The sequence below is a fragment of the Phyllobates terribilis genome, unplaced genomic scaffold (genome assembly GCF_046119375.1).
Source record: "Phyllobates terribilis strain yellow unplaced genomic scaffold, ASM4611937v1 Scaffold_1__5_contigs__length_1240528914, whole genome shotgun sequence".
In the NCBI taxonomy this organism is placed as follows: domain Eukaryota; kingdom Metazoa; phylum Chordata; class Amphibia; order Anura; family Dendrobatidae; genus Phyllobates; species Phyllobates terribilis.
This window is the reverse complement of record NW_027362761.1, coordinates 834,284,010-834,303,142: the sequence shown is the minus strand read 5'-3', so window position 1 is coordinate 834,303,142 and position 19,133 is coordinate 834,284,010. Positions and strand designations below refer to the sequence as shown.

At 38.7% G+C, this 19,133-nt stretch overlaps 1 protein-coding gene across 3 annotated transcripts in view; it reads right to left on the bottom strand.

Annotated features, from left to right (window-relative positions):
- The window catches only part of CCSER1 (coiled-coil serine rich protein 1), a 1,466,148-nt gene that overhangs the window by 346,557 nt on the left and 1,100,458 nt on the right, over positions 1-19,133 (bottom strand). For all 3 annotated transcript variants that reach the window (XM_073638131.1, XM_073638138.1, XM_073638147.1), the window contains exon 7: positions 15,821-15,898. In XM_073638131.1, coding sequence (XP_073494232.1) covers positions 15,821-15,898 — 78 coding nt within the window. The remainder of the gene's footprint in view (positions 1-15,820; positions 15,899-19,133) is intronic.

Sequence of the window (19,133 nt, the reverse complement as noted above, 5' to 3'; positions counted from 1 at the left end):
GACAATGACCCCAAGCACACCTCCAGGCTGTGTATGGGCTATTTGACCATGAAAGAGAGTGATGGGGTGCTACACCAGATGACCTGGCCTCCACAATCACCAGACCTGAACCCAATTGAGATGGTTTGGGGTGAGCTGGACTGCAGAGTGAAGGCAAAAGGGCCAACAAGTGCTAAGCATCTCAGGGAACCCCTTCAAGATTGTTGGAAGACCATTTCCGGTGACTACCCCTTGAAGCTCATCAAGAGAATGCCAAGAGTGTGCAAAGCAGTCATCAAAGCAAAAGGTGGCTACTTTGAAGAACCTAGAATATAAGACATATTTTCAGTTGTTTCACACTTTTTTGTTAAGTATATAATTCCACATGTGTTAATTCATAGTTTTGATGCCTTCAGTGTGAATGTACAATTTTCATAGTCATGAAAATACAGAAAAATCTTTAAATGAGAATGTGTGTCCAAACTTTTGGTTTGTACTGTATATTTCAGGTATTTTTTAAAAAAATATTCTTGGAACCTGTCAAATTTGAAATTCAAAATATGTGATCATTTCTACTATTTTAATTACAATAATGTTGAATGTCACCTGCAAAAAATACCACAAATCTTACTGTAATTAGTTTCTTGCTTTATCCATCTTTACAAGAACAGAATATGATTTATAATTAGTAAAAAGATAAGTGAATATTATGTAAACAAGCAAAAACAAGCAGCAGTATTGATATTCAACCGAAATCTTAGCCAGCGCATTCAATTGAATTGATTTAATTTGATATGCATGCTAATATTTATAAAAAAAAAAATCAGTGCAAACACAACAGCCAAGAAGTATTAAAATTATCAAATAAATCCTATCTTTAAGCCCGGAGAACCACTTAAAATAAACGCTACAGTAGTGCGTGCATGGTTTATTTCCTCTGTTAAAATACATCTATGAAAGTCAGTAGTTTAGTCGAAGTAAGCAAAACATCTGTTCAGTCTTTGAAATAAAATGCGAACAGTTTTCTAAGTCAAGAAAAACATTTATTTTCATCAAAAGACAATAGAGTGGAGTAACAGATTTTTGATAAATTGAGCGACCACTACATATGGTCACATTAATATGTATAGAATATTTTTTGCCTTGAGGCAAATATAAAAAAAATACAAGCAACTATTCTTTCTGTGAAAGTCTAAGATTTTGAGAATTATTGGTTACATACGGCAATATAGGAGTGATACTGGTTGCTTTAACTTGTTGCATAATTAATCTGCTGAGACAGTTTATGTTATGTTGAGTTTAAGACTGGATAAAGTTTTTGAATTGCAAGAAAGGTAAAAATTACTTTTTCCAACAACTGATTGTTTACGTAGGAGAGATAATATACATCAGAAATATTCTGTAAATTTCCCCATGTTATATTTTTTATCCTAGAAAAAACTGACAGAGTGTCTTGTAATGTTAGGTCCACTGTGACCTTCTGAAGATTCAGTAACTTCACATTTACTAAATGGAGAAAGGAATTTTGGTATATTCTTTTGAGAACACCATACTGCAATGGTTTATGTCTCGCAATTACTTCATATTTCTAAATCTCTAACAGAAAGATAATAAAAAAAATAAATGTAGAATAGCTGCAAAAGGGTTTTGTGGATGCTATCAATGTGCTGTCCTTTAAATCACAGGTGGGTGAATCTTACGTAAAGATGTTTTTTTAAGTAGGACTCTCAAAGTATAATATGAGGTTTGACATATAAGACTAATGTATGAGAAATTCGATGCCGGCAGATTTGCTCAATTCGGACAGGGCGATTCCATTCACATGAAACAAATATGGTGTAAATTAAATTTGTTAGGAAAAGGTTAAAAAGATGATGACCATGAGGGGCATGGTGAATCTCATTAAAGTCATGACCATGTTGGACTTAGGCAGCCATGGTGTTGGAAGATGCAGAACAAGAAGATCAAAGAGTATGTAAAGGACATATTGATATTCATGCTATAGCAACTCCATTTTGTCTGCTTGTTTCAAAATCATGTTATTATCACTCCTTGCATAACATACATTCTTTCCTTCTTTTCTCTCGCTTCATCTTTCCCACACTAACTGTTCTCACAAGAACATTTTGCATTTTGTCAGACACTCCGCTCCTATTATCTAACTAGTTTAGGCCAAGATTGACCTTGTAAAATTTCCATAGTGCTTCGAACTAACAACGATAATATGACCATATATGTGTTTCTGTAATAATTGCACTAACATTGGTTAGCCTGTAGTACTGTAGTATGGCTGCAGAGTTGATTGGCTATCAAAATACTCAAAACAGTATAAAATGCTAAGCAAAATAAATGGGATCAGAGATTCTTTGAATACTCCCAATACAGAGGACGCATTGCCTCCGTTTGGTTTTCTGTGGATTGCGCAATCAACATAATAATTTGACACTCACTTGGTCAACCGTGAAGGGTTATTGCCCTCCTTCAACAGCTGGTGCCATGACTCGGATCCCTAACCAGGGACGCCCCTCCACCTCTGGACGTCCACAAAGAGAGACTTGCCTTCAGCCTCCCCCACTGGAATTTTGACCCATCATTCCCGACAAAAATCCACGGTAAGTGCACAAGTTCTTTACTAGTGACACTGACTGTTTGGCGTGGTTTCCATGTTGAGTGTTGTTGTTTGCAGTATCTCCGGACGTCTTGGTTGGATATAGTCAAAGGTGAGACTATAAGGGGTGTAGTCCCTTTAGGGGTCTGATATTATTTACTTTCAAAGCAGTATCACCTCGGATTGACAAGTGAATATTGTGTGAATCTTTCTCAACTTCTGATAAAAATCCTTAGGAGACTGAACACTGTTAAGTTTGGTCGCGGCAGGTGATCAAAGATTGGGTAGGGCACGCACCCAGATATATGTATATCTAGTGTCCGGAGAGCTGCAGGCAAGATCTCTCCTCCTTTCACCTAACCCGTTTCGGGGTAAACCCATTCGGGGCGGGTGATCTAAGATTGGGTAGGACTCTCACACAGATATACATATATCTAGTGTCCGGAGAACTGCGGACGAGAGTTCTCTTCCTTTCATCTGGCCGTTCGAGACTCCCCGACGGGAAAGGGTGAAATAAAGTCAGTGAAACAGCAGCTGAGGTCCGGACTCGTGCTGTGCACAAATTAAGGATTTTTTTGTCAGTTGTAGTGATTAATCAATGTTTCCGTGGAGCAGAAAAAAATTGTCTCCCCTGCAGGAGGGGGAGGATGTGATGAATATCATGATCAGTCGACAAGGGAAAAGATCTTTTAAGAATGCACCAAAAGTGTTTAAGGTGTTAAATTTTCCTGTGGAGGGGAGGGCTTCAGCCTGTGTTGTGGGATGAAGGCATCCGGCAGCAAAGAGGTAGATTAGTTGACTGTGGATTGTTGGAAGACGCTGAGAAGTTCAGGAAAGTCGCACATGAGATTTGTGATGAAGGATATGTAGAAATAGCGGAGGAGATGAAGCCTGGTTATTTCAATTATTTTTATGTAAAGAAGGGAAAATTATCTAGCCCTGTAATGAAGACTGGCTGTTTTATGTTACAAAATGAAGCTGATGGGAAAAAAATAGAGGCGGAAGTAGATTCCCCTTCCCAACTTATGTGTCCACAAACCAACTCCGAAGCCCCTAAAGAAGCATCCCCTACCCCCACAAATGTAGCAGTACCCCAGCCCCTCAATCCGGAAACTGAGCAATTTTTACGTAAGGAGATTAAATACCCTACACTTCCCACAGGTGGCCAGCCACCATCATATAACCCCGGATGGTGTGAGACGTGCTGTAATTGTGGAGCACACAGACCCGGTGCTGCAGCACCAGCCTTCCCATTACTTAACGCTGACGGTGGGTATTACAAACCATTGCCCCCACCTGCCCTCGCCATGGTCCACACTCCATTCAGAGAGACCCAAGGTCCTCCGAATTCTACCCTATTCACCCTCTCCCAAACTGGGGGAATAGACCATGGACACGGGTATCATGAGGTGGCGTCTGTTTTATTGAATGGTCCTTCAGAATTTTCCACTATGCTGAGAATAGGCATAGGGAGTATACCGCAACAGCAAGTTAGGATCACTGTAAATGCAGCAAATGCGAGACTACAGCATGGAGGGGGGGGGCTAGCTGCAGGAATATGTCGTCTTGGGGGTCCTGCAATACAAATTGCATCCAACGATTATATCCGTGACAACGGTCCATTAAGAGAAGGAGAGGTGATGGCTACAAGAGCTGGACAGCTATCATGTCAGTATGTTATACATGCGGTGGTACCAAGATATGGTCCCCTGGATATACCCAGGTCACAACACCTGCTTATAGAAACAATCCAGATCACCATAGCATACGCATCACAGCTTCGTGCGGTCCCAACCCTAGCCCTGCCATTTATTTCCACCGGTATTTTTGGATATCCAAAACAGGATGCGGCCAAAATAATAGTCAGGACTATAAAACAATACATTGCCACGCATCCATCTAAATTGAGAGAGATAAGACTCTTGGCCATTGACAGGGATCTAGTCGATTATGCCGCTCAACTAATCGAACCCACGATCGGATCCAATATCTGGTCTCCCCCAGCGTTTCCCTACCTCCGAGATCTCCCCTCAATCAGTACTCATGCTGATCTCCCCCCTCCCCCCGATTTCCCTCCACCTCCACCCCCTTTCACAAAGTTGGAGGAAATGGAGGAAGTGGGCCAGAATACCAGCCCACCCAAATATACCCCGTTCACCCCAGCACAAACGGATACTCTGTGTAATCATCTCCCGGATCCCGAACATTCCCCCACGGCTTTTTACAGGGGCATGGTCGCAAACAGGGAGATATATTCAACAACAAGGCCGGATATTTTACACCTGCTCCGTGTAAAAGTCGGTGAAGGATATTATCCCATGATAGAGACTGCTATCCCATATAACAGAGCATTACACTCCAATACGTATGAGAGTGGGGTTGACTTCTGTCGAGCCCTTAAAATATGGGCTCAGGATAAGCAGGCTGATCAATCTACTGTCCTCACAGATGTTACGCAAGAGAAGGGAGAGTCGGCTGAGAAGTTTTATGGGCGCCTTTGGCAGGTCTATAAGGACCTTGGGTTCTCATTACATACTAAAACTCATTGCCAGCTGTTAGTGTCCGCCTTTATCCAGGGTTTACGTACTGAAATCAAGGACACGATATTGGCTGTACGGCCAGATGTTGAGTCAGCCACCCCAGGAGATGCCCTAAAAGTAGCAAAAAGTTTCCAGAAAAGTGTCGCCCGGGCAGCTTCTGCGGTTAAGCCTAAATCTAAACCCGCAGCAGTGGCAGTTGCTGCACCCCCAGTACCTGCAGCACAGTGTACCCCCTTGCAGCCCTTGCCCCCCCAGTATTCCCCATTGCCCCCCGAGTGTCCTCCCATACAGCCCCACTACTACTCCATGGCAGTGCCTGATCAGTGAGTAATGTATCCCGGGAGAAGTCCAGTAGTGAATTACCGTATTCTGTGTTGGAGATGTGGCCGGGCAGGACACTTCCAAAGGGACTGTCACACCCCTACTAGTCAATACACCTCCCAAGCATCCCTATTTAGAAATAGGACGTCTGGCCCACGAGACTCACGAGAGAATGTCCATCAGGGCCAGTGTTAGCCTCCTCAAGCATCTAGCAAAACTGAATTGTCGAGTCTCAGCCTCGAGACTTCAGTTCTGCCTCGGTCAAGTGGTCTTCGTAGGCCACTGCCTTACTCAGGGTGCCAGACATCTCACAGAAGAAAGGAAGATGGTCATCTACCTACTACCATTCCCAAAAGATCCCATAGAGCTGCAACGGTTCCTATGTACATATTGCAGACAATGGATCCCAGACGCCTCACGTCTGATGCAGCCCTTATATGATGCATTAAAAGAAGACACCCTGGCTGATGTAAACAACAAGGACCACCAAGAACTGCTTCAACAAGCCTTTGAGCAACTAAAATCAAGGATAATGACAGCCCCTGCCCTTGGAAATCCGGACTATACTCAACCTTTCCATTTGTATGTCTCTGAGACAGGAGGACATGCAGCCGGAGTACTCACGCAGAGACACTGTACAAAGCAGCGCCCAGTCGGTTATTACTCAGCGCATCTGGACCTGGTAGCCAGGGCCTCCCCCAGCTGTCTACGAGCAGTTCACGCCACACAGCAACCTAAACATCTGTCTACACAGAGACACCTGCGGCTGCAGTGTTCGTTGATGTTGCCAGAAAATGTGAAATTACACCGGTGCACCACCATCAACCCACCCACCCTGCTGCCAGCACCTGAAGGAGAGTGGAAAGAGGCTCCACCGCATGATTGTCTGGAACAAATTACTGCGGAGTCAATTCCAATTGTTCTAGTGGGGGAAGTACCCTTGGATGATCCAGAACTTACGTTATATACGGATGGATCCAGATATGTTGACACCTCTGTCAGTTTTCATACTGGCTACTGGATATGCTGTCACAACTGAAGATACATTGGTAGAGGCCAAGAAGCTGGTCTCTGAAGTTGTTCGCCGGTATGGAGTTCCAGAAATTATCGAAAGTGATCAAGGACCAGCCTTTTCCTCATGTGTATATCAAGAAATACTTACCATGGTTGGATCAACAGTGGCGCTGCATACTCCTTATCATCCACAGTCAAGCGGCAAGGTGGAGAGATTGAATGGCACACTGAAAAGGCAGTTGACCAAAATGATGCAGGAGACTACGGCCCAGTGGCCTGAGCTCCTTCCCATTGCACTATATCACATACGCACCACCCCCATAGGGAAACACAAACTGTCACCCTATGAGATATTATTTAGGTCACAACCAGCTATAGATCGATTTACCCCACAATAATTATCAGAAGAAACAAATTATGTTGTGCAATATGTGATTCAGCTTGCCAAAGCCTTAACTAACACCTATGCGTTAGTATCATCTTCTATTCCAGATCCAGCTGATGTTGAAGGTTGTCATACCCTCAAGCCTGGAGATTATGTGTATGTGAATAGGCATGTTCAGAAACACGGACTAGAACCACTGTATGATGGACCATACCAAGTGCTCCTGACAACCCCAACAGGAGTAAAACATGAATTTTCCAAATATAAGTCTAGTGATCCAACATGTGGCAATCCGGGTGTTGGATATTGTAGCCCCCTGGGACAAATGCCTTCATGGTGTATGCTATCAAATAACACAGTTTTTATCGATTTGGTACATAAATTAGTATTACAGCACTCTGCTTTATGGGATCCACAATCAGCCACATATTGGGTCTGTGGGAATAATGCATACAAACGGCTCCCAGTCGGAGTAGGGGGGACTTGCACGTTGGCCCGGCTAACTCCAGCCACTTATCTTATTCCGCATAGTAAAGTAGATTTGAGAGCCATCCCTCTTCATATCATTTATAAATGTGCCAAGGAAAACACCCCACGCCCATCAGGAAGACCTCATTTGGTACAAAAGAGTATACCCAATAAGATAGCCAGTACTGTCTTCCTCTACCCTATGGTAACACAAATGTGGGACAAATTAGTGGAAGTCACTGATTACTTAGATGACCAGATTTGGAATATTTTAAAAGTAATTAATACTACTGTTGCTGTGCAGCATCAGCTTATCATAGTGGCCAATCAACATACTTTAGCATTGGAATATTTGACAGCAGCTCAAGGAGGGATGTGTCAGGTTATAGGCCCAGCCTGTTGTCACTATATTGACCCCGACTCTACCATACGGTTAAAGACTAAAATGGAAGACATTAGGAAACTCAGGGAAGAGTATAACAAACATAACGAATTGAACAAAGACAATTGGTGGTCTGATACATTCTCCTTTTTAACTCCTGCTAATTGGTTTAAAGGGATTGGTGGGTGGATTGCTGGAATAAATTACAAGGAGTGTTGCATATTGCTGCTTGCATCTCGTTAATATATGTCTTACTAAAACTAGTCTTTTATTGTATCCCATTTTGCATGAGGAAAACCTGCCAGTCATCAGAGAGCAAGGAGGACACTGTTAAAAGACATCCAGTGCTACTGTACACGGACCTCCCAGATGTAACCAGCATTGAGGACCTGGATGACAAGGGAATGATGACATTTACCCGCTTGCCCCAACCAACCTCACGTCTGAAGATCTGAGCTTTATGATTATATCAACTAACAAGGGGGGATGGACATGCCGCTACAGACTCGATTGGTAACAAGGGCACTAATTGAGTGAAGACCAATGTCCCTCAGGCTCAAAGCATGACCCTGGGATAGCACCTCTATTGTTGATAATAACATAATTTTTAGGGGGGAAAATGTAAAGGACATATTGATATTCATGCTATAGCAACTCCATTTTGTCTGCTTGTTTCAAAATCATGTTATTATCACTCCTTGCATAACATACATTCTTTCCTTCTTTTCTCTCGCTTCATCTTTCACACACTAACTGTTCTCACTAGAACATTTTGTATTTTGTCAGACACTCCGCTCCTGTTATCTAACGAGTTTAGGCCAGGATTGACCTTGTAAAATTTCCATAGTGCTTCGAACTAACAATGATAATATGACCATATATGTGTTTCCGTAATAATTGTACTAACATTGGTTAGCCTGTAGTACTGTAGTATGGCTGCAGAGTTGTTTTGCTATTAAAATACTCAAAACAATATAAAATGCTAAGCAAAATAAACAGGATCAGAGATTCTTTGAATCCTCCCAATACAGAGCACGCATTTCCTCCGTTTGGTTTTCTGTGGATTGCGCAATCAACATAATAATTTGACACTCACTTGGTCAACCGTGAAGGGTTATTGCCCTCCCTCAACAAGTAGAGATTACAATCTCAATTTTTTGGAAATGTGAAGCAAAATTGACTCTTTTAGTATCAATTTGACCATCTCACCTTGATGATAATTTAAATTTGAGGAGATTTTGTCTAACAAAACCAAAATTACATATTTCACTATGACTTGAGCAATTCAAATTTTGCTTAGAAGTTTTGCTTAGAATTATTTCCAAAGTTTGGAATAATTAAGAAATTATTTTGTACTAATTGGGTGGTACACATATTAAGTTTAAATGCCATTGTTTTGCAGACTTTTTTTTTAATCTGGCTATATGTTAGATTTGAGTGAATATGAAAGTTTCATAGACCATAAAGACAGGCGTTTAATGAGATAAAAATGCTGAAAAAATGCTTATCTCTATGAATTAAAAGCCACTAACAAAAAGTAAGCCTTTTGGCTTATCCAGACATCCATGTATTTCGGTCTGATCACCGACTACAATGCATGGACTGGCAACTGGTCTACCGACTGGAGCATGGCAGCTTCATATATATCTTGGGTCAGGAGATCCACGGCCAGTCCATGTATTGCAGTCCATGATCGGACCAAGATTCACAGACATCTGCACAAGGCCTTAAGGCACATATGGCAAACTCTGGCCATGGGCCAAATCTAGCCCGCAGAGTGATTATATTCAGCCTGCGACTGTCCCCCCATAATAGTGTATAGAGGACTATGTGGGACCCATAATACTGTATGGAGGACTAAGTGGGGCCCATAATACTGTTTGGTGAACTATGTGGGGCCCGCTATACAGTATGGAGGACTATGTGGGGCCCATTATTCTGTTTGGAGGACTATGTGGGGACCATTATACTGTATGGTGAACTATGTGGGGCCCATTATACTGTATGGAGGACTATGTGGGGCCCATTATACTGCATGGAGGACTATGTGGGGCCCACTACACCATATGGAGGACTATATGGGGCTCAATATACTGTATGGAGGACTATGTGGGGCTCATTATACTGTATGAAGAATTATGTTGTGGCCATTATACTGTATGGAGGACTATGTAGGACCCATTATACTGCATGTGGGGCTGTATGGGGATCACCATTGGAGCATCATACTGTGTTGAGGTCATCATACTTTGGTGAGGGGTAAAGTAGGTTCATCATACCGTGCGTGTGGGGGGTACTGTGGAGGAATTCACTGTGAGGGTATCATACTGTGTTTGTGGGGGCACTTTTGTTGGCATCACACTTTATTATCTGTATAATTTATTAATTCAAGGGTTTTTATCCATTATGATTACATATTTATATTAGGTCATTGGACCGTATGCTTTTTAATGCTGTTACATAACGTATCATATTATTACAGTATGCCCCATTTGTGATTATGTGTTTATTTTATTCTAAGATGTATTAAATAAAATGTACAAATGTACTTTGTTTGTTGGACAACACCTTTTAAGTTTGTTTGCTTATGGAAAGTTTCATCATTATATTTGATGATAAGGAAAAACTTCCTCAATTGTAGATATTTTTTTTAATATATATCAAGGTTGGCCCATGGCTTTGTCCAAGTTTTTATTTTGGCCCTCTGTATATTTGAGTTTGACATCCCTGCCTTAAGGTATGTTCACACTGCTTCTTTTTACATTTTTTTAAGCAGATCTGCTAAAAAAGGAGGAAAAGACATAAACAGAATAAAAAGAATGGTCATATTTTTTATGGGAAAACAACTTGTTTTCATATGTTTAGGCATTTGAACATCTTTTAAAAGCTTCAGGTTTTCAAAAATGCCAAATGTTGAAGAGAAGTAATATATAAATTCTTCTGAAATTTTCTAATAAGGTTCTCAAAACAAAGGCTAAATAGACATCCAGAACACACACAAGTGTCTTTCCGTCTTTTCTTTAGTACTTAATGGATTTAAAAAGGTTGGAAAGCTCAAGTAGACAGACACTCAAAAAATGCTGAAGAAAACATAAAAAAAAATGCAATAGTAAAATTTTTTTGAAAAATGTGCTCCGGAAACGACCAAATAAATGCTAAATAAAAACTCTTTACAATTTCAAAATTCAAGAGAAAAGGAGCAATTCTAGAAGAATCTTCGGCTTGAAAAATGGACATTTTTGAATGACAAAAATCAACACATTGTGACAATAACCTTTGGGAGTTTTGCACTCAGCACTTTTTTAAACACAACATAATTTTTTGATATAGGTATTTGAGTCAAAGCCAAAAGTCTTTCCATTATATTTTCCTTTTAAATCAACTTCTGGCTTTAGGTGAAAAACGAGCAGCAGAAACTGCTGTGATGCTTTATAAATAAATGCATGTAAAACCACCTTAACACCTTAGTGACCAATAAACGTCTCTTTACTGACCTGCGATGATATAAGAGACTAGCGTTCCCCCACAGGTGACAATCCTGTAACTGTAACCGTTACACCATTGCTGACAATTTGTTGCATCAACAACGATCAGTAGTGGCACCAACCATGGATGTTAACCCCTTAGATTCTGCAGTCATTAGTGACTACAGAATCTAATTAGTTAATAGAGTGTGGGAGCTTCCTCTTTAATCTCATTGGCACCCTGAAATCTTGATTGAGTAGTCCTGATGTTTGGCAGTTCATGGCCAAATAATGGCCTTAGAGTCTGTCTGCTATAGCGGCCTGTTCAGAAGTTATAAAAATTTAGGTGGTAAAAATAAACTTTTACTTGTCATACCACTTTCCATTACTTCCTGAAAAGAACCAGAAGGGTTAATTAACTACCTGAAAGCAATTTTAAATACTATGAGGGGTGGTTTTTAAAATGGTATCACTTTTGAATGGTTTCCAAAATATAGGACCCTCAAAGTCATTTCAAGACTGAACAGGTCCCTATAAAAATACGTTTTGTAAATTTTCTTGAAAATAAAATGAAAAATTGCCGCTACATTTTTATACCTTCTAAAATGCTAACAAAATAAAACAACATTTTACAAATGGTGCTGACGTAAAGCAGACATGAGGGAAATGTTATTTATTAATGTTTTTGTGTGGTATGACAATCGGGATTAAAGGGATAGTCATTCAAAGTTTAAAAATTGCAATTTTTAAAACATTTTGTGTTAAATTTCTGATATTTTTATAAATAAACGCAAAACATATCAACTTAAATTTACCATTATTATAAAGTATCATGTGTCGCAAAAAAAATCTCAAAATCAATGGGATATGTTGAAGCATTCCAGAGTTTTTACTACATAAAGTGACACTGGTCAGATTTTAAAAAATGGTCTGGTCACTAAGGGGTTAAAGGGGCGGTCCAAAGACCAAAGAAATTTTCATATGAATCCCTATCTATTCAGTGCTGTAATCTAAACTAATTTCTAATATGCTTGCATCAGAAATTCACTACTGTTCCCTAACTACTGTATCTAACTGGTATTGTGTTTTTTCCCTACTTCTTATGTGATGATGCTTTGTTTGTGAATCCAAGTGCATGCTGGGATACTCAAGCAAAGCGTCATCAGGTGTCAGAGGCTGTGGTCACTGCTAGAGTCTCTGAACCCCTCCCTGAATTGAAGTGTCATCAATGACGCTCATTTTAGGAACTGGGCTAGTCCCTGCTGTGTCCTAGTGCACTGCACACTGTGCTATGTGCACAATCACAGCGTGCGCTCTGTGCTGCTGGCTCACATCAGTAGTAATGAGCCAGCAACACAGACAACGTCACTTGTAGGGCTGACCTGTTCTCGGCACACCAGGTACCCTCTCTGTGTTGCTGAAATTAGTTTAGAGTACGGCACTAAATAGATAGGGATTTGGATGAAACTGTCTTTGGCCTTCGGACCACGCCTTTAACATTCCTTTATAAACAATATTTTTCCTTGTTTTTTTCATCTTGCTTTAGCGTAAAGAATATCATGCGTTTTATGGGTGCCATCTCTTTTATTTAGACATTTTTATTTGGAAGTTTTTCATGTGTATTTTAAGTATTTTAGAAAAACCTACTGGAAAAATGAGCGGAAAACTTCAACACATGAAGCATGCTGCATTTTGAAATATTGCCACTGACCCAAAAAATTCACCAAAGTGATTTTGTAGCATTTTGTATTTACCTCTTGACTAATAGTTAAAAACTGGTGTAATCATTTTTTGATATTTTGCTTTAAAAGTGCAAAAGACAACAGAGTAAAATACTGAAAAACTCCGAAAAACAGTGTGTGAAAGCACTCTTAAAGAATTTTAAACAAATCATTATTAAATTGAATAGAATATGTTGACATGTTAATTTTTCATTTTTACAGTCTGTAACTGCTCTTTTTATCAGAATTTATATTAATAAACAAAAGCAGAACACGGAATCTCATCGTCATGTGTTCTTTTTATCATCCAATGCTGTCTTTGTTAGTTTAAACCTTATCACAGCAGTCAATCAAAGACATAGGAGGCTTAGGAAAAAATAATGTTAAGACAGGCAGTCATTAGACCAAACATATATCAAAAAATTTCTGAGGGGCATTTTAAAAAAGTAAAGAAGGATTTATATTAACATTCTAAGGAAGTTCAATGAAAGGTCAAGTGATTTAACTTTATATGCATTCTCCTTGTTGCCCTGATTAAAAAACATACCTTTACCATCATATGCAGATTAGCTGACATTTCAGTGGTGAGGTGATTGTCCTGCTAATGACTACTCTAATAATAATGCTATTATTGAGAACTCAAGGTTTTATTAAAGATAACAACTATTTTGAGATTTCAAAATTCCATTAAATAAAATTTTAGAAGCAAAACCTTCAATCTATTAAGAAAATTATTGAATATCATAAGAAAGACACATTTAAATTTAATGTGATGTACTGCTAGATTTAATGAGCTAGCGGTCAATGGCAAACTTTGGTTAGCCATGAATTTTGTTAAAAATCACTGCTTTTCAAACACTTGCATGTGACCTTATTGTTTCCCTACTTAGAAAAATAAGAAAAAAAAAATTGTTGATGAAAACGTTCAAATCACATTTTGGCCATGCTGGACACTTTACTTCAAAGGGAAAGATGGGGGTCAAAGCTTCATTCAAATTAATGCCTTAATTTTAATGGGACAGATGGATACCTTGTTAATAATGGTGGAAACACAGTTCTTATAGGAGTTTTATAAACTGCCGAGCTGTATTAAAGAGGTTCTTTCAGCAAATTTTTCATGTTGAACTGGACACATGATGTAATAGTGGCTGCATGGCGGAATAAACATTTTAGTTTAATTTCACCTCTCCATTATGGAGATATTAACAGTCAAAGTATTTGGCATTTAATGAGTTAACTTTTGTAAGGTTGAAGTAGGTGTTATCAGATAGCAACTCATTCAAGGAGAAGTACATACCCCAGTGAAAAGTTTCTAATAACACCCACATGGACTTAAATAAGGGGAACTCATTATGTGCCAAATACTTTGATTGCTAGTATCTCCGCAATGTAGAGCCAAAATAAAAAATAAAAAATTATTCCACTCTGCAACAACTACTACATCCTAGTTCAGCTCCACATGAAAAATTTGATGAAAGCTCTTCTTTATGGGCTAACTCACACAAGAGTAAATTCTTTTATGCTAAAGAATCGGATTGATTATGTTAATGACACTACGATCAAACTCTGATCCGAGTTTATCCGGGAGTCAGCTTAGTGTGATTTGATTCTCCCAGTAGATGGAATCAGAGCCCACCGTCAGGAAAAGATGGAGAACAAAATTTCTCTCTCTTCTCCATTCTGTGAGTCATATCATCCGAGTGCAATCCAATGGTTTCCACACACCCATAGACTTGAATGGGTGCGTGCCATCTGTTTTGCGATGCAAATCACAGCATGCTGCAATTTTTTTCTCATAATGAATAAGTATGATAAATAAAATGCTGATCAGCACTGCCACAAAAAAATAACATTGGTCCTAGTGCTATCTGATAAAACATCGGATAGCACACGTCCGATGTATATGCTTGTGTGCGCGAACCCTAAATAAAATAATTCAGTATTTCATTGGGTTTTTACCTTATTCTGAATCAATATGTTAGGGTTTTAGGTTGAACTTTATGGATATGTAACTTTTTTCAACCTTAAAACTATGAAAATATTTAAATGTAGCTTTTCCAGAAAACGCATCCCACTTATGCCATGTGCAATTTGCCTCTTCAGAGAGGAAGAAGACTTGAACTGTAGTGCCAACTATTAGAAGTAGCAATCTTAAAAGTTAATATTGATCCTTTTATGAGCCTTGCTATATAATTGTATAATTTAGGATAAAAGCCAAACCAAAATCTCCATTTGCAGACACGGTGCTTTGGGATGTTGCCCCTTGTCAGTGCAAAGTTTGAGATTTGATTGGTGGCTAGATCCCAGTCTTAGCCTCTCAAATTAAATCTTATACTTTGCAGTGAGTAGGGGCAACACCCAAAAACACCTTGTCTGCAAATTGAGATTCTGCTTTGGCTTTTAACTTAATACATATGTCAAGGCTCATTAAGGGGTTGATATTGACTTTTAGGATTTCTACTTTCAATAGGTGGCAATAGAGTTCAAGTCCTCTTCCTGTCTTAAGAGGCAATTTGCATGTTTAATTTTCCTGAGGAGCATTGCATGGCATATAAGGCTTTTCACTCTGACATGCCAGGCCTGGCATGTCTCTTTGCACACTGATGCCATGTAACAGAAAAAAAAACACAGAATACTAGAATACTTAGAAAAACTTGATGGACCTCAATATATATCAGTTAATTCTGTCAGTATTCATTGAGATCTGTTTGAAAATATATTCTTTATAGTTGCCATGGCTTTATTTCAAGAAAGACATGAAGCTAACGTAAATAAAACCTAATATAAACACATGTACCAGAAAGACAATAAATTTCAGAGCATAATAAATTATCATTATGTTTTTAAAAGAATGCATACCTGTATAAAGTGGACAATAAAACCATTATTATTATCTTTACAGAGAAAACATTTTTGAAAAGCAAAGTAAATGTAATACCTTAAAGGGAAGACCTCTGTCAGTCATAGGGCTAATTGGAAGGGATGTTGTACTGCTGGCTGGACTCAACTCAGTGCTCTGTCAGGAAAATATAAGTATTAGTATATACTTTTTGTAATATAAAGCTAAAATAATGTAACCAAAAATACAATAAAAAATATAACATAAAAACTAATTGCATAATTTAGTATTTCTGCTTTGTAGCCTTCTGGTTGGTTTACTAGCTGAAGTACTATATTGTTAAACAGTTGCTAAGGTGTTTGACAGGTTGTCTACTTGTTTCTTGGTGAAGTGCGATAACAGCAAAGCAACAGATAATCTTGTCCATAGCACTCAAATGTGTTAATGTGACAGCAAAGGGACATGAATAATGTGAAGAGAGAAAAAGTACTGTTTATTGTTAAATCAACTAGCAGTAACATGTTGGTACATCCAGCTGCAGGTTTTATGGGTGGTGGTGTTTTTGCTCAACTCTAGAAAATGAATTTTGATGTCATGGCTAAGAATGATATTAATTTTCTATTCTATATATATAGAAAATTAATATCACTCTTAGACATGACACAAAAAATTTAATTTCTAGAGTTATAAGTGATCCATGAGTTCAAGATAGAATCAAAAAGATCTCTGGTATCTTGTCTATTTCCTGTAAAGTGTTCATAAATCATGATAACCTTAATTCTATACTTGATAGCCAGGATTGAGAGAGTAAGGAATTTCCTCTTGGCAACGAAAAGGATCTTTGCTGCCAGTCAGTGCATTTTATTTTTTATTCCAGGGAGGTTGTCATCCAGAAGAATGATGCTTGCTGTCTGTAGGCATTTATTAAAGGGATACCCAATAACAATTATTATAAATTAAGCACATACCAAAAGATAAAAATTATTTAAATCTTTATTAAACATCTCATTAAAAAAGCACACAATAAAATCTGACAGTGAAAAAAAGCAAGAAAAAAGTGTATTAAAAATACTCATAACAACTAGATCCGTGGAGGGGGATGGATGCGCCCCCATTACACCATTGACTCCCTGATGAAGCGGTAGCGAAACATGTGTTGGAGTAGGTGGAGAGGGATGTGGTGTGCCACACAGGTCGGCATTTCACTGGTATAGGGGCTCTCATTTACTGTGTTTTTGGGGCTGTACCTTTGCCATATTGGTAATAAATGTGTATGCAGTAATTTAGTTCTGCCACTTCATTAGCAGACTTTTCTTAGAGGACAATAACATTTCTTTGGTTCTTTCTGTACATGTATATGTCATATTTATATGAACATTGCAATAAAACTTGCCATACTAGACATATCCCCATTGAAAGGATTAAGCTGTTATGCACATGTGCACTTCAATCTATACTGCTATTTCTATATGAGCTCATGTAGATACTATGTTGCATTTTGATTGGCTAGTAGTAATTAGCTCAGTATAAATGAATTAAAAAGTATATAATGTTATAGTTGAAATGCACAGGTGCACTTTAATTAATTATTTTTGTTCAGAATGATTGTATGATGCCCCTGGTAAAACTAATGTAATTGATTTAAAATCATGCATTTTGTGTAGCCTGATACTAATAGTAATGGTGGCGCATCCATCCCCCTCCACGGATCTAATTGAGTATTTTTAATACACTTTTTTCTTGCTTTTTTTTACTGTTTGATTTTATTGTGTGTTTTTTAATGAGATGTTTAATAAAGATTTAAATAATTTTTATCTTTTGGTATGTGCTTAATTTAGAATAATTATTATTGGGAATCTATTTGATTTTTTCGTAAGCTTTTGATATTTTATGGTGGATTTATCAGTATTTACTTCCGTATAGGTTATTTATTAAAGGCAGTCTTTCACTCCTAAAGAAGAAACCAAACTATTTATACCTTCACATAGGGGACTTAGCCCCTAGAAAAATTATACAGGTACAGTAGCTTTTAATAAATAGGTTTTATAGAAAACAGTGTTATTACATATGTAAATAAGGAGGCTTTTGTGAACCCTTGGCCACGCTTGGTATAGACAAGGGCCCAATGCGCCTTCTGTGCATTACAATGCGTATTTATTTGCTGCCTGATATAACTCCTCAGTGATGCACATACTGTCAGTGGAGCATCCGAGCACATGCAACACAGTGTCAGTGTGGGTAGAGGCCAAGTTTTCATTCCCTCCCCTGTGTGTAGTGGCCGTTTGCTGCAGACATGATTACAAAGCAGCAGTGGCCACTATCAACAGGAGAGGGGACAAAAGCAAGTATACACTGACATTGTGCACTTTATAATCTCTCTCCTGTCAGCATTTGCCATTGCTGTTTTGCAATCCTGTGTTCAGAGAGCGGTCACTACACACAGAAGAGGGGATGAGAGCTCAGCCTCTACACACACTGACACCGTGTTGCAGACACTCGTTCGCTCCAGTATTAAAATGTGCAGGGGTGAGGAGTTAGATCAGGCAGCACCTAAAAGCAAGCACTGCCAAATACCATAAGGGGAAGGTGAATTATTGTAAATGAAGGGGTAGAAAGGTGTACCGAGCACTCGGCCACACAAACAGAGCACCAAAGCCCCCTCATGTACATATAGAATAAAACTATTTTTCTATAAAAACACATTTTTTAAATCTACAGTACATGTGTGATTTTATAGGGGCTATGTCCCTAAGGTCTAAATAGTAGCTTGTTATATCATGTCAAGGAGGTGATTGAGTGAGTTATTTTACTAATGGGCAGGACTATCCGTCATATATGCCAAATATCAACTACAGAATTGCAGTCCTGAAACATCTGTTGGAGACATTTGGGTATATTTTGTGGAGGAGTTTAGACACCTAATATATTCTGATCGAAGTTTCTATTAAGGAAATTTGATAGCTACTTTTAGACAATGTAACAAAGCGGTGTTGCCATTGCTGAAGTGACATTGCATAGCCCATATCACTGATTATTCTTGTGATATCGCTAATTTTGTTTGACAGGTTGGAAAGTTAAAAGATTGTGACAATAAGATATCTCCCTAGGGGTAGGAATTATTTTTGCATAACAATTCGAATTGTGAGGGGATTGGGTGTGCAAATGGTCTGGGTAGGGATTTGATAAAGTGAAATTAGAATAAATGGAAAATTTCTTGTTGAGATGATTTCTCTTTGAGGGTCTCAAGTGGTACTACAGTGGAATTTGATTAGAAGTGTTTAAACCTAAGATGGTGGGTATCTTTATCATCAATTAATTAATCTAGGCTGTAGATCTCATGGATTGTGATTCAGCAGGGATAACAGTGATATTTTCAATTTAAATTGAAAGTGGACAGAATTCTAGAGTTGTA